Genomic DNA, 14,450 nt, shown 5'->3' with positions numbered 1-14,450 from the left:
GCCCCTGAGCCGGGCCCCTTTCCCAGCCAGGCCCCGCCCCGCCCCCCAGCCCGCCCGGGGAAGTAGAGGAAAGGCAGCAATAGTTATACATTTATTTATAATGCAATTATGGGCTTGACTATTTACAACGTGTAGGAAACCGAAGACGACGTTTGTACAAAGCCAGCCAACCCGCCAGGCAGTCAAATGTGCAAAAAAGTGACCCTTGTCCAGTCTTCCCGCTCCCTCGGGACGCAGGACGCTGACGCCGTGTCCGCGCGCAAGCAGGTTCTCCGAGGTTCGCGATAGGATTAAAAAAACCAAAAAACCCCCCAAAACACGCAGTTCTTTTGGCAATAAGCTGCCACGCCGAGGGCCGAGGCGGCGCTGCTTGTCAGTCACTGTAAACAACGCGGCAACTCATTCGGAGGTTGCGCTCCCGCACGCCTGTGGGGCAGCAGCGCCCGCGGTCAGCTCTCTGGAGACATACAAACCAGGCTGCTGTGTTTCTTTGTTAAACAAATCACAAAACAAAACTGGTAGAATAAAATGAGCAAGCGAATGATCAGGAGACTACCAGGATCGTGGCCAATAGTTCCACATCAACTGACTGGGTGGGATGAAATGCACCGGGATAACTTGAGATTAAACACCACTGATGTACAAAGTAAGTGTGAGGATTACTAGTGAAACAGATCGATCCAGAATAGAAGGTTTTGGGGGACCCACAATATCCCCCCAATAAATTTGGCTAGAACCAAGAGTTATTTTGAGTTACTGAAACAACATTTCAAAGGTAAAAAAAAAATCAAACACTGAAATACAGGGTGCGCCTAAGGTAAATACAATTAGGAATTTAGGGCAACATGATCCTTAAAACGAAATTTTAATGTACAGGTGCTCCTTTCACCTCTGAAAGATTGAAACATTACATTCTGTTATCATCACTAACTCGATGGGACTGCAAACACAGGGCGACAGCAAGAAAAATCAGTTAGTACAAACAGAAAAATTGAAGTCAGCCTGCCTGGCTCTCTCCATTTCTGAGGCTTTCCTGGGCACATGGGAAATGCCAGGGGAAGAGACCTCCTTGTTCTTACTCTGTGAGCACTTTCCCTTACTGCATATGAGAGATATTGTGCTCCATTAAGGATGCAATTTCAAACAAACTTTTCATAGATGCCAAATCCACTGCAGAAATAAAGAGTTTAAAAATAAGAGAACCCCTTTCAAAAGGGAATACTGCACCATTAGCTTCTGCTAAGGTAAGAATAATGTATATTCGCAAAGTTCATTTTGTAATATACATGCATTATTGCTAGAGAAAAAAAAAAAAAAGATGTAACCGAGGGATACAAAAAACTTCTGTTGCTTCTATGGTGCCATCCAAAATGGCATCTGTTGTTTTGCTCGCTGCTGTGAAGAAGGATACTGGTACCCCAAACTCCATCCCTGTGAAAAAGTACTTGCATTTTTATGGGCACCATGTTCTTCTTCTTCATCTGATGAGTCCCCAGTATAAGCCACCAATCCAAATCCCTTTTCTGCAGTTTTCATCTTCTTGGCTGGATGATCTAGAAGAAAAAAAAAAAAAGCAGCCCACCCCCCAAGAAAACAGGGGGGAAAAAAGAGAGAGATAAAAATACCCAAAACAAGTTAATTAATAAAAAAGACGTTAATTATAAATTGTTAGTCAGACACCATATCGAGGTCAAAAAGCCAACGGTCACCCAAGGTCGGCAGCCACACGAAACAGCACCAGCAACAGCACATGTGATCCATCAGAACCATGTAAGAGAACAGAGAAAGAAAAAAGAAACACAAAAAAAAGGTAAAGTTAGCAAGCGAGTCTAAGTGGCTGTGACTTCACCGTTAAGAGATAAATATGTAAAGAAATCTCCAAACTTAATCAAAAGAAGCCTAACACAATGGTGAGCTCTGGCATCAATATTGGAAAAAAAACAAACTCCTGAAGTTAACAGCTTTACATATTTTGCTTTCACTTTTGTATAAGGTGCTCTGCCACTTTTATAGGCCTGAATTTATTTTTACCTGTTCTGTGACATATCAAATGTTTGATGCTAAGAAAAACCCTATGAAAACACAGAATCCAAAGATGATTTCTGTTAGCTGTGGAGAAACAAGGAGAATGCCTACTAGATGTATGGCACACATCTGTGAAAGTGAATCCGAACCATTATCTCCATTACTGTCCTTTACTACGTCTACAGGGATCAAGCTTATGGACACTGCATCAAGTCTTCTGATAAAATCAGCCTTATACTAATTGCATTAAACATACAGAGCTATCCAACTGGGGCCTGAATGCAACATAAAAATGTGACCTATCCATGTAACAGAGCAGTCTCATAAGCTTCTGTGTCTCAGCTGATTATCAAGTCAAGTCTTCTTGCCTTCAAAATAGGAGTAAAGCAACCACTGTTCAAGATGTTCTCCTAGCACTTACGTAAGTATGTGCTTGGGCAGATATGCACTTACATGAATGTGAGAAATGCACAGATTTTAAGTCTGTACAACAACTTCTTTCCTTCACTTAAAAGAACTGCAATCTCAAAGACAGCCTAGGACTACCCATTCCAGTATCTGTGAGAGTCAACATTTGATCAGTAGATTGCAAATCAAGTTTGCATTTTGTCCGCTGTGCTCACCATGGCTGCCCGGTAAAGACCCTGCGCCATTTCTTTCTTCGGATTCTATTTTCATGCCGGTCACTGGAAAAGCTGGTGGAGGCATCAACTGCCTGTGGAAATAAAATACAATACAGATGACAGTTTTGTGGTTTCAGTATTTTACAGAGTAGGTAGCAACGTACCTTGGTCCCTGCACTAAAGAGCTTGTTATTTAGACTCAATATATTGAGTGTTTAATAAGCAACAGAGGTTAAAGATAAAGGACAACTGTTGATTGTCAGACTCTATATCCAACTAGCTCCTCTGCACTGGAGTTTGAGCACTGGATCCTCTCAGACAATCACCAGCTCTCCCTTGCTTTGACCCTTCTAAAGTCTTAAGTGAATTAGGTCAGCCATCCCAAATGAGTGCCAATAAAACTTTCACATTGCAAAATCACATATTCAGTATATGCCAGACCTGAAAGAGAAATTAAATCTCGAATGTTTTAGAGAAATGTAAATGGTTACTGAGATTCTTTGGTAGCTCTCTCTGTAAACCCAGATGCCTTAGTTAACACTAGTTCAACTGTGAAAGGTTGAAAGGGAATTGAATCATAACTATTTTTCTACAGCTAACGTGGCCTTTTTAAGGAAAAGGCTAGTCTAGTGCTTTCAGACCTTGTAAGCTAAAGGCAATGTTTCTTTATCCTTTTAAACAGCATGGTTTCTGGCACTGCAGAATTGTGGGATAAGCCTCACATTTTCATGACTAAATGCTCTTGCGGATGCCATGGCAAAACATTGCTCATCATTAACTGCCTCCCTCCCTTTTTTTTTGGCCTGGGGTGGGCAGATAAAGAGTAGCTATAGCATTTATGAAACTTTAAACTTAAATCTGAATTATATGGGTTTCTAGCAACTTCCTTGAAAAAGCATTCTTGTGAGGTAACAAAATCTGGCTGGAAACGACATCATCTTACTGTTTTTGTCCAGATAAAGACACTTAGAAAAGCACGTCTTTTAAATGCTATGAAGTAAGGATTCGGGAAGGATTTGAATAAGAGTAATCCTTAAACAACACAGGGGGTAATCCGAACAACACGGGGTTCCCCGGACAACTGGAATTCTTCCTAAAGATCTATCAAATGCAGACTAACATTCAGTGTTACTGTTTAAGAAATAAACAACTTGCATGAAGTTTTTTCATCAGGCACAACCCCCCACACAGACAGGCCACCTTTGAACAATTTGCCAGTTTTAAATTTTCCAAGTTCTTTGATATCTCATCACTTAAACTTCAAAATATGAATTTGAGACCTTTGAAAACTTTCTTACTATCCCCCAGGCTCGTTTTGGCATTACCACAAACTGTTTCTAAACCTTCTCAAGTTAGCAACCTCTTACTCAAGTAGAGTGCTAGCAATTCTCTCATTTGCAACAAACTGACATAACGCGTCTCCAGAGAGCAATGAAACAACACTTTCTTTATATTATAGGAATACTCAACAGCTTGCAGCTTTCCTGATGGTTCTGAAACTCACTTTTGGGTCACAGCCCTGAAGCTGAAACATACTAGTCTAAAAATTGCTCTTCCTCAAGCCACCATAGGTATGACCATAACCCTTTTATACCCTTACTGAGCACACTTACCTGTCCCTCTCTCTCTCCTTTCCTGAGGAACTTGCTGGCTTCGATCCTGCTCCATCAATTTCACTCTGACCAGAGAAGCCTGTACCTAAATTAGTCATATGAATGGGTCCATGCTATGAGCAGAAAAACACACGGCATTAGCAAATCTACAACTATGATATAAACTATAGCTCCTTAATGATAATGCCAGGAAACCCAACCTTTCAGAGTATATTGCAAACTACAGACTGGGTTTAGCATTTCCAATTTTCTGAGTCTAATATGTAGCACAATGACAAAAGTATAAGATTGCTGTTAAAGATAAAAGGAAATATTTATTGCTTTGCATTAAGTAAAATGCTTTCCCTTGCTTCCCTTTGAACTGTAGATTAAGATATGCAAATTGTAACAGATTTTTTTTTTTGTTAATGAACCCATAACTGTAGTATTTCAGTGCTAAGGTAAAAGAGTGATTTTATCATCTATTTTCCCACAAATTCTAGACTACAAGGTGAGGTAGTTACCCACTTCCTTCACAGACTAAAAACAGAATGTTATGTAGATCGTATGACACTAAACAGTATTCATCTTGCATACATATTTGTGGGTCAAACATACCTGTTATTTTTCAAAATGTTCCTGAGTAACATTTTTATTGTCTCTCTCTCCCACAAGGCTTTCCAAGGTGAATTTGGCAAAATTTTACCAGGGACAAGCACAAGAAGATGACTTATGGTAACTTTCTTGCCCCTTCACTTTACCATATAAAACAGTTTTGAGAAAATTTTGCAAACTGCATTATATTATTATTAAATTAACTGTGGCTGTTGGTTTGTCCTATGCCATCAGAAAAAAAAGAAAAAGAATCCTATTTAAATCTAGGCTTATTATAGCCTTTCTAAGAAAAGATTCTGGAAGAAATCATATTTCTTTTCTTGCAGGAAAGGCAACAATTATTAACCTTCTTTTGATCTGAAGATAATTCTGTTCTTTATGGAAGGAAAGGGAAAGTAATTTTACCGTGAAACAAAGAGTAAGTATCAAATACAGAAAGCGCACTTGTCAAAGAACAGACATATTAAGTCTCTTCTTTGCTTGACATTACTTTTAATATTAAAATTTTATAACATACTGGTATCTTCCAGATATCTTAATTGCCATTATGAAAAACTATACAAACGGTGATCCCTTCACAGCAACGTCTCTTTCTGAGAAAGAGAATTGGGGCAAGTAATAAAATTGTTTATTTTATTCCACCTGGTATCCCAGCAGTCCCGACTCTCTCTCATCTGGTAGCTCCTCAGTGAAACGCCTCTTTTGGCCTTGGGGTTGTGGTTGGACTTGTGGCTGTGTACCAGCTGGCAAGGTTGTTTTCACTGGGGCAGCAGGAAGAAAAGGAGTGCTCAGGGGACTCTAAAAAACAGAAATGAAAAACAAAGCACACAGAAGTCTGAAGATATACCACTAAAAATAACTGAGTATACTTTTTAAAAAAAAAATCTCCACCCCCCACAACAAAGGAATACATCATTATCATTCCCCTTAACCAGAGAGGCAAACCATTTAGAAACACTCACTTCTTTAAAAGTCATGCTAAGCAAGGAAGTTGGAGAATGCACCAACTTTGAAGTGGTTACTATTTACAACTATTCAAACTTGCTCTACTAGTGTTAATTTAATACCCTTTGTGACAGTATCTGTGGAGGGAAAACTCTGTTCTACGGTTAAGAGAGAGAGAACATTTAAGATATTTCTGCTTGCCTAATGAGTAGTCATTTCTTAGGTAATTGCAACCTTGCATCACTACCTGACTTGCACCTAAAAAAGGTCCCAGAAAAATAGCAAGAACATTTTACATGAACACTCTAAAACGTATGTTTCATCTAGAATGATCATAAAGATTTTGCAGCGAAGGCATATCCTAGTAAGTGGAGAAATTTAGTTTAATTTATTCATCTCTTGTCCTACCTGGCCAGTACTGGCTGGAGGCTGTACTTGAGAAATTGGGTATTGTGTGGGTACAGGTGGAACTCCTGTGGGTAATGTCAACACTCCAGGTGCCAGTGGCACGGCAGGTGGTACTATGCCGGGTACACCATAAGGTGGCTGAACTGGCTGTTGAGGAGGGGGAACAACAGGGTAACCAGATTGGTAGCCATTTGATGGATAGTATGATGGCTGAGGAGGTACATTATTTATAGCAGCAGGTTGCGTGAAACCTGGTGGGGGAAAAGGAAAGTTAAAAAAAATGGTTTATTTCCAAATCAGCTGCAGAATCAAAAAAATATTTAATTGATGAAGATAGATAAAATGGTTCACTGAAAAAAACTTGTAAAATTAAGAGAAAGACTGATATAGACCACATATAAAATACTGCTGAAAAGCTTTAACATTTACCTGCTAAAGGTACTGCAGTAGCTATCTGATTCACAAATCGAGAGTATTCAGCATGAACCTATGAAGGACATTCATAAATTAGTAAATACATGTATGTGAATCTTCGGTCAGACATCTTTTGGGGGGCAAAGAACAGCTTATTGCATTGTTCTGTTACAATGGGACTGGGTTCTGCCACACTCAAAGTAATATTGATAATCCAAGAAATAAATGAGAAGGGAAAAAAAAAGAGCTTGGTCACTATCAGGCTTTTTTTCTATGAGAAATCTGTGCCAGATACAAAAACATGCATAGTACAAATTGGCAGTAGAATAGTTCTCTACAGGAAGCAGAGAAGACTTTTGAAATTGCTAAAACACATTCAGAAGTAGTCCAAGTCCACAGACTCGCACATACTAGAAGTTCTAAATCATGTGATGAGCCTATATTTGAGCTTGATTCAAAGAATATGGCCCACCAGACTTTGAGCTACCTGATGCAGTATACCCTAGCACCATAAGACTGAAAGAGTTAAAAATGGGAGAGTGCCCATCCAGAAATGGACAAGGCTTTATACAAGAGACCAAAACAGGCAGGCAGTGGTAATTGGACAACATGCCTTGCTGCAGTAAATAGCTTCAGGGAAACTACATGGAAGGGATAGTAAAAAGATATGCTACCACAAAGAGGGAAAAGAGGGTTCTTCCTACACATGGTATATATACTGACTATGGCATTTTTCTACAGCTGCTGAAGAGGTTCAAGGTTTCCTTATAATTGGTATATTCTGAAAATGATTTACTATAGTTCAGATCTCCCTGTAACCACCACCACCAGCACATCAAAGCATACAAGTAGTTTTGCTGGGAGCTTAACAACGGGTTTTATCCTGAAGCACAGGAGAGCTAAAAGGAACTCTGAAATTTCACATTTATATGAGAAGAACTAAAAGAAGAGTTACTTACAGTCTGTAATAGGTTCTCACATAGCTTTTTGGCAGCTGCCAGACCTTCTGGTTTTGGGTGACTGAAAACACAATAGGCAAGAAATTAAAAAAAGGATGACAACAATCTTACTATTTAAGAAAAAATATCTATTACTAGATTTGGCTGTTTCGTCCTCTTTGCTTTCTTTACTGGTAAGTGCAATACCTGGCCCTTTTCCTTTAGTGATAACTTGCTTCACCGTTTATTTTGGGCCCTTGAACTTTGAACACCATTTAATATTATACAAACTGGTGTCTTGACTGGAATATGGACACTGAATTTTCTTTTTAAAATTCCACACGAAACTACTGTAAGGTGGATATATAACTGCTTAAATCACCATTCTTAAAGATTAGTCATCAATTGCTCAATGCCTAATTGGGAGGAGGTATGAAGTTCCACGAGGCCTGTTCTAGGTCCAGCGTTGTTTAATCTTTGTTAATGATTTGGAGGGTGGGACTGAATACGTGCATAGTGTATTTACAGATGATATCAAACTGACTGGAGGTGCAGACTGGAGGGGAGGATTAGGATTTAGAGTTACCTTGGTAACTTCAGACCATTTTTTTTCAGTTTAAGTGAATGAAATTTAATAAGGGTGCAAAGTCCTGCACTTAGGGCTGAACAACTGCATGCACAAATGCAAACTGGGAAATGACTGGCTGCAGCACTGCAGAAAAGGACCTGGGTATTATAGTAGACCGTACGCTAAATGTCAGCCCACAGAACAGGGCCAACAGGATGTTGTAAAGAAGACTAATAGCATGCTGGGCTGTATTAACAGAATCATCATTTGCAAGCCAAGGGAAGTGATCTGTCCACTCTCTTCAGCACTGGTGAGGTCTCACATGGAGTACTGTGTCCAGTTTTGGGCACTGTACTTCATTGAAGACGTGAACAAATTAGAGTCCAGCAGAGAGTAACAAAAGTGACTGGAGGTCTAGGAAATGTGACTTACAAAGAAAGTTGAATTATTTAGTCTGGAGAAGGAAAAGAAAAGATTTGATAATAGTCATCAAATACCTGAAGGGTGGTCATAAAGAATGGTGCTAGCTTATGTGGCTGCAGGGTATAGGACAAGCAGCAATAGTCTTAAATTGCAACAAGGAAAATTCAGGTTTGCCTTAAAAACTCTTACTATGAGGGGGGATAGCACAGGCTACCCAGAGATGCTGCAAAATCTCCATTCTTAAAAAGTAATTTTAAGCGCAGGTCAGACTAACATCTGGCTGGGACGATTCAGACCGGGACAATACCACCTTGAGCAGGAAGCCTCCAGCCCTACTTGTCTGTGATTCTGTCCATAAAAAACTCCAATCAAAACAACAAGTTTACTGTGGCCTTATTCTAAAACAGTACATTAAGATTAAAGTATGTATAATATGTTGTTTTGTTGTGGGTTGTTTTTTTTTTTTTTGGGGGGGGGGTTACTTTTATTAACTCTTAAGAATACTTTTTAAGGAGTAAAAGCAGTCACTATATTTATAAACAACTACTCAGCAAGTATTCATACCTGATATAAATGTACATCGGTTCAAAGGCTTCTCGGCCTGATGCTGGCTCTATACAGCCTGAGCCCTTCCCACGTAGGAAGACCTTGGCACCAGTCTCAATCTGAATATGTTGCAAGTAGGAGCACCCAGGCCCTTCCACCTTTTCCTTCACATTAAATGTAGGTACAGCATGTTCCAGACCAACAAATAATTTGTCCTGAACATAATGCATCTGCAAACAAAACAAATAGCTAACCATTGCATTTATAAAGTTTACAACTCTTGTGCAGAAATTATACTTCCTCTTGAAAAACTCAGAATGGTCAGTGTTGGATGACGCAGTCAGTCCTTTGCTTCTCTGCCAGTAGGACTGCTCTCTCCATCCCCTTTTTCTAGGAGGACAGTATAAGCAGAGTCTCACTTTCCAGACTCCACCTTCTTAGCCCTCCAGTTATCAAAATTATATTTACTATACAATCTTAGATATACAGATTTTCTAGTGGGCAAATGTTAAGAACATAAAAATACCACAAGAATCACACACTGAATTACATACCCCTGACTGGAATGAAGGTTTCTGACCAACAGCTGGAGACAACTGGGTGATGGGGGCAGGCTGATGATAAACAGTAACTGTAGCTCCATTGAACGTTGGGCTGGAACCAGTGGCAGCTTTCACTACTCCATTAGTAATTATCTCTTTAATTCGGTTTACAGCTCCTGTTAGATATGATACAGTGTTGTTTTAATTCCAGCAATGGGATGCTATTTTAATTGACAAGGTCTCAGGGTTGTCTACACTTTAAATCATCTCTTTTGGCAGGGTAATCCACTGCAGCAATCTGCTCATGCTATAAAAACAGCCTGCATCACACATTTGCCTGTTCTTTCTTGCTCGAGTTAAAGAAAATGAGATTGTGGCAACCTTTCTTTTATCACAAGAGTTCCAGTATCAATCATCCTCCCATGCACGTTACACTCTTAGCCCAGCATTTTAAAGGTTAGTATTTAGTTAAATTTGTTGTCACTATCCAATGTACAGCTGCAACTTAAATAAAGATGATGATGATAATATCCAGTGCTAGTAACTCTTCCAGGGACAAAGTATTGTGATCACACAGCTCACTTGAGCTCATTTCTTGTGGTGTTCCAAACCATAAAAAGTGGATAGCATTGAAAAATGTAGCATGGGAATCCTGCTGAGTTCTTACTCAAAATAAGTATTGCATATTTATACCAAATGTACATTCCATATCCCATAAAGATGTGTGGCTAAGATACATGGCCAAAGGAAAACTATGCCAAATGACACCTACAACATTTTTGTCTACGTAGTCACCATACTGTAATTCCCTTGGGTTCCTTCATCTACCACATTCTTGCATTATTTGATAAATTAAATATCATTAAATTTATGGTAACACTACTCAACAGTTACACATTGCTACTCTTGAGGAGTTTTCCACACTGATAGGTGAGCATTTTGGGAAGGTGTAGCTTCTCCCATATTGAATAACTGCCTAATAGAAAAGAACCACTGTTACCAATATTACTACTAGAGTGGCATTTGTTCCTATGCAAAATGTTAAGGGTTTTCAAATTTTTACTAGTAATTTTCTTTTGGTTGAAATGTGTGGGAGTGACTTGGTCACTAATTCACGTTCATTACACAAGACTAGCTAATAATTCAATGAGTAAAAAGAATGTGTATCCTCACAGATCACGATCAGGAAGGAGACTAAGCAAATTCTCTCACACTTCTCAACAGATGAAAACTATACAAGGAGGAATTTGGCTTATTCACTAGAAACCTCACATTTAATTAAAAGAGGAAAGCAATGATCTGCAACCCAATTTACAGTATCAACTCCCTATAGGCCTTATCGTTAATGTTACCCATGTGTACTTCATGGGAAGTTTCTTTCCTACTTGGTTGTTTTTTCTTCTACAAGTTCTAAAAAGGTTAAGAGTATCAACCCCCCGCCCCAAGAATCTAGCCAAAAGCAATATTTGAGTTAAAATAAGAGACCGATTTGGACGAAGAAACCCTGCACATATTAGGGACTACATTTTGCTGAAACATTTTAAACTAATGGCTTTTGTTCCAGTTCATTTGTATGCCTAGACTCACTATGTGGACTGTTACAGTTCATATGCTTGGAGCCAAAATATTAGTTCCGAATTTCAAAATGAACAAAATGAATGAGCATATACAAGCCAAAATGTTTTTGTTGTCTGATGCAGGAAAGATATACCATAACCATCAAATAGCTCCTCTTTTCACATATTTGGATTAAAAAATCATGTCTAGAACTTAACTTGTGAAAGCAACACTAACTCTGTGTGACTCAATACAAACACAGAACCAGTAAACATGTCTGAAATGTGGACCCAGACACTAGGGAACAAAGGTAATTTTATACCAGTTTTGAAATGTTTTAATTAAGAGTCAGGTCCCTGACCTACAACATTCACCTGAGGATGAGATGGAGCCACACTGGATGTGAGGTCTACAGAGGAAGATCACCTATGCTGTTCCTATGCTAGCAGAATTCCCAGGTTGGAATGGACTGGAGGGCCACATAGGTCCAGTCCAGACGTGGAGTCCCAGTGCCAAAATGTGAGTGGTCCTAACAACATGCAGGTTTTTCTCTCTCAGTAAGATTCAGGATAACAATTATGATTAGTCACCTACTGAAACTGTGATTGTGCAATTTTTGTGGAAACTGCGGTTTCAGGTGGGCTCTGTGCTTTTAGGAGGCTTGCTAAAAAAATACAACTTACCAGCAAGCAGAGAAAAGTACATGGGAAGCCCTTGAGTCTTGGAGCATGGGAAAAAGGTGGAGGGGGAGGGGGTAGGGTAGGGCTGCTCACAGCAGCCTGTTGGGAGCAGTCTCACCCACCCTCCCCTCCCCACCCCCCATGCTCCAAGTCTGCAGGGCTTTCCACACACTTTTCTCTGCTTGCCGGTCAGCTTGTTCAGCAAGCCCACCCAAAGCATAGAGCCCACTGCTTGGGGATGGCCCAAAACCATGGCTTAATAACCAATTAAGCCTGGGGAAGCCATTAATTCACCGTTAACAAGGTGTAGATTAATGGCTTCCCCAGGCTTAATCAGGTTAATTAAGCTGCAGTACCAGGCCATGTGGTAATCTGTGGGGAGGGGTGGGACTGCTGTGGCCCCTTGGTCAGAGGTGGGAGGGAGCCGTGCTGCACTCAGCCTGTGAAATTGGCTGCTGGCCCCAGGATCTGCCACTGAAATTGGATGGCCACCTCCTTGAGTTTGGTAGACTCCTAATTATAATTGAGATCTGCATGTATGGGTGAAATACACCATTATATGAAAAGATGCATGGCAGATGACAGGATATGTTGGACAAAAAGGCTTGCAGACTCCGTTAAGAGGAAATATGAGTCAACTGAGAAATGGTGTGGATGGAAAGCTTATGCCTTTGTATTTTTACAATTTGTGTTGGTGCATTATGTGGTCTAGTAACCATAACTCAAAACATCCCTTTTATAACAATGACACTTAGACCTGATTATGTAGCATTTTAGAATCTCTACCTACACCTCAATGTGGTGACGCACAAGAAGCACTGCCACCAGCCACGTTTCTGTAGACAAATGGCAGGGTATTCCTTTTAGAGGAGGTGCAATTCAACTCTAGGAGTCGCTCTATTGTGGTGTAGCAAAACTTTAATTGATGACTTGTACAAAGCACTACAAGATGCTTTTGACTTTTTCACCTATAAGGAATTTACCATAACTGTGTTGACGTGATCTGTTATACACCTGGAATGATTTAAAACTCAAGTTTCTCACACACAAGTACACATGGAAAAAAATTGTAAAAAACAAACAATACACATTTTGAAGGAGAAAAGAACATAGCAACCACCTACCATTTAGAAGTAGGACACAGAACTATACTTACTATCAACTAGCTCCCGTGTCTGCCCTTGGACATGGAGATACAAGGGACGATCTCTATTAGAAAAACCCAAAACATTCTATTAAACTAAAATTCCATTATATTGATAAAGGCTACAAACTATCAAAAAAGTATAAGATTAACAATCCTTACTGACATAACAAATGGCAGGAAGCTGTAAATCGGTAGCCTCAGTATGTTTAGCTAAACATAACTGAATGTTTCCTTAATTGTGCATTTTTCATTTACCATATTCAAATTTAGGATGCATTTGAATTTAAGATAGGAAATTTGGGTGCATCTCTTCACTTAAGAAAAATATAAAGCCTCAAATAAACAGATTTATGAAGGTACAAAGGTGCGCACACAAAAACCTTTTTTATGAATACAAGTCACTTTTAAGGAAAGGTTTGGTTTTACAGAGGGTATACTTGGAGCAATATGGTGCTCAACAGACAAAAAAAAGTCAAGAAAAGAAACTCAAAAGTTTCCTTGGTGAAGGTATAAATCAGCTTAATTTTTTAATACCATAGTTGCTTTTAATAGTTTATATTTAACATACTTTTTTGTTTTTCACTCACTTATACAGTAACAGTCCATAAGCATAGCCTTCTTATACATTGGTATGCGCATTAGGGTTAAATCTAGTCAAGCAATCACAAAGCCATAACTCAGAGTTGTGCAAGGAACAGTGTAATGTCTTCCATATAGCATTACTAAATAACATCAACAGTTCTCAACCTTTTTACATACAGAGCACTTTTCCATGTTTTTTCAATCTGGCAACACCCTGGTTGAGAATCACTGTTCTACTGCCTCATCTTACACTGTGGTTCTCAACCAGAGTCCTGCTGCCACTGCGGCAGCCGCATGGAACTGATCTGTTTGCCTCAAGCAAAGCTAGACCAAAAGGGCAGGAGTGCGTGCTGTTTCCTGCATTAGAATTCTATACAGTAAAGGGCTTAGTAATGCTCTTTAAGGAGACCGGGAGCCTGGTGCAGCAGGGAGGGCAGAAGGAGGGGCCAGCTGAGGAAAAGTGGGAGCCAGGCTCCTGCCTACTGCGAGAAGAAAATTAGATGCACAACATCATCAAGAAAGTAGTCTCATCGTAGCTGGGAGCCTGACTCTTGCTTTTCCTCAGCTGGCTCCTCCCTGCTGTGCCGGGCTCCCAGCACCCTTAAAAAATGTTACAGACAGAGAGACACACAGACAGACGGACTAGCCCCTGAGGACCAAGCTACATGAAGAAGGTGATTAGATGTTAGGCAACATTAAGAGAGCCATGCAAATGAGTCTCAAGAGGAGACTACTGTGAGGAGACAATTATCTGGCCACTGTAAGCATTAGCGTTATTTGAAATTCATCCATCATTGTTGATGGGCAATTCACTAGTTATCTGATAAACCTCAAGGAGGCAGGAA

General features: G+C 39.8%; 1 protein-coding gene and 1 non-coding gene across 2 annotated transcripts in view; both read right to left on the bottom strand.

The window, feature by feature from the left end:
* Positions 1-846: 846 nt before the first annotated feature.
* KHDC4 (KH domain containing 4, pre-mRNA splicing factor) overlaps positions 847-14,450 on the bottom strand; it is a 16,725-nt gene continuing 3,121 nt past the window's right edge. Inside the window, exons 4-13 of the mRNA XM_006030980.2 lie at positions 13,033-13,085; positions 9,652-9,815; positions 9,116-9,327; positions 7,582-7,642; positions 6,638-6,695; positions 6,209-6,459; positions 5,498-5,653; positions 4,262-4,374; positions 2,649-2,740; positions 847-1,553 (exon numbers count right to left, since the gene is read on the bottom strand). Of these exons, the coding sequence (XP_006031042.1) occupies positions 1,354-1,553; positions 2,649-2,740; positions 4,262-4,374; positions 5,498-5,653; positions 6,209-6,459; positions 6,638-6,695; positions 7,582-7,642; positions 9,116-9,327; positions 9,652-9,815; positions 13,033-13,085 (1,360 nt within the window). The 3' untranslated portion in view covers positions 847-1,353. The remainder of the gene's footprint in view (positions 1,554-2,648; positions 2,741-4,261; positions 4,375-5,497; positions 5,654-6,208; positions 6,460-6,637; positions 6,696-7,581; positions 7,643-9,115; positions 9,328-9,651; positions 9,816-13,032; positions 13,086-14,450) is intronic.
* Positions 9,420-9,547, bottom strand: LOC112551476. The gene has a single exon (XR_003095781.1).

The sequence above is a fragment of the Alligator sinensis genome, unplaced genomic scaffold (genome assembly GCF_000455745.1).
Source record: "Alligator sinensis unplaced genomic scaffold, ASM45574v1 scaffold1165_1, whole genome shotgun sequence".
NCBI lineage: Eukaryota > Metazoa > Chordata > Crocodylia > Alligatoridae > Alligator > Alligator sinensis.
Note: the sequence above shows the minus strand (reverse complement) of the source record. Positions and strands in the feature narration are given on the sequence as shown.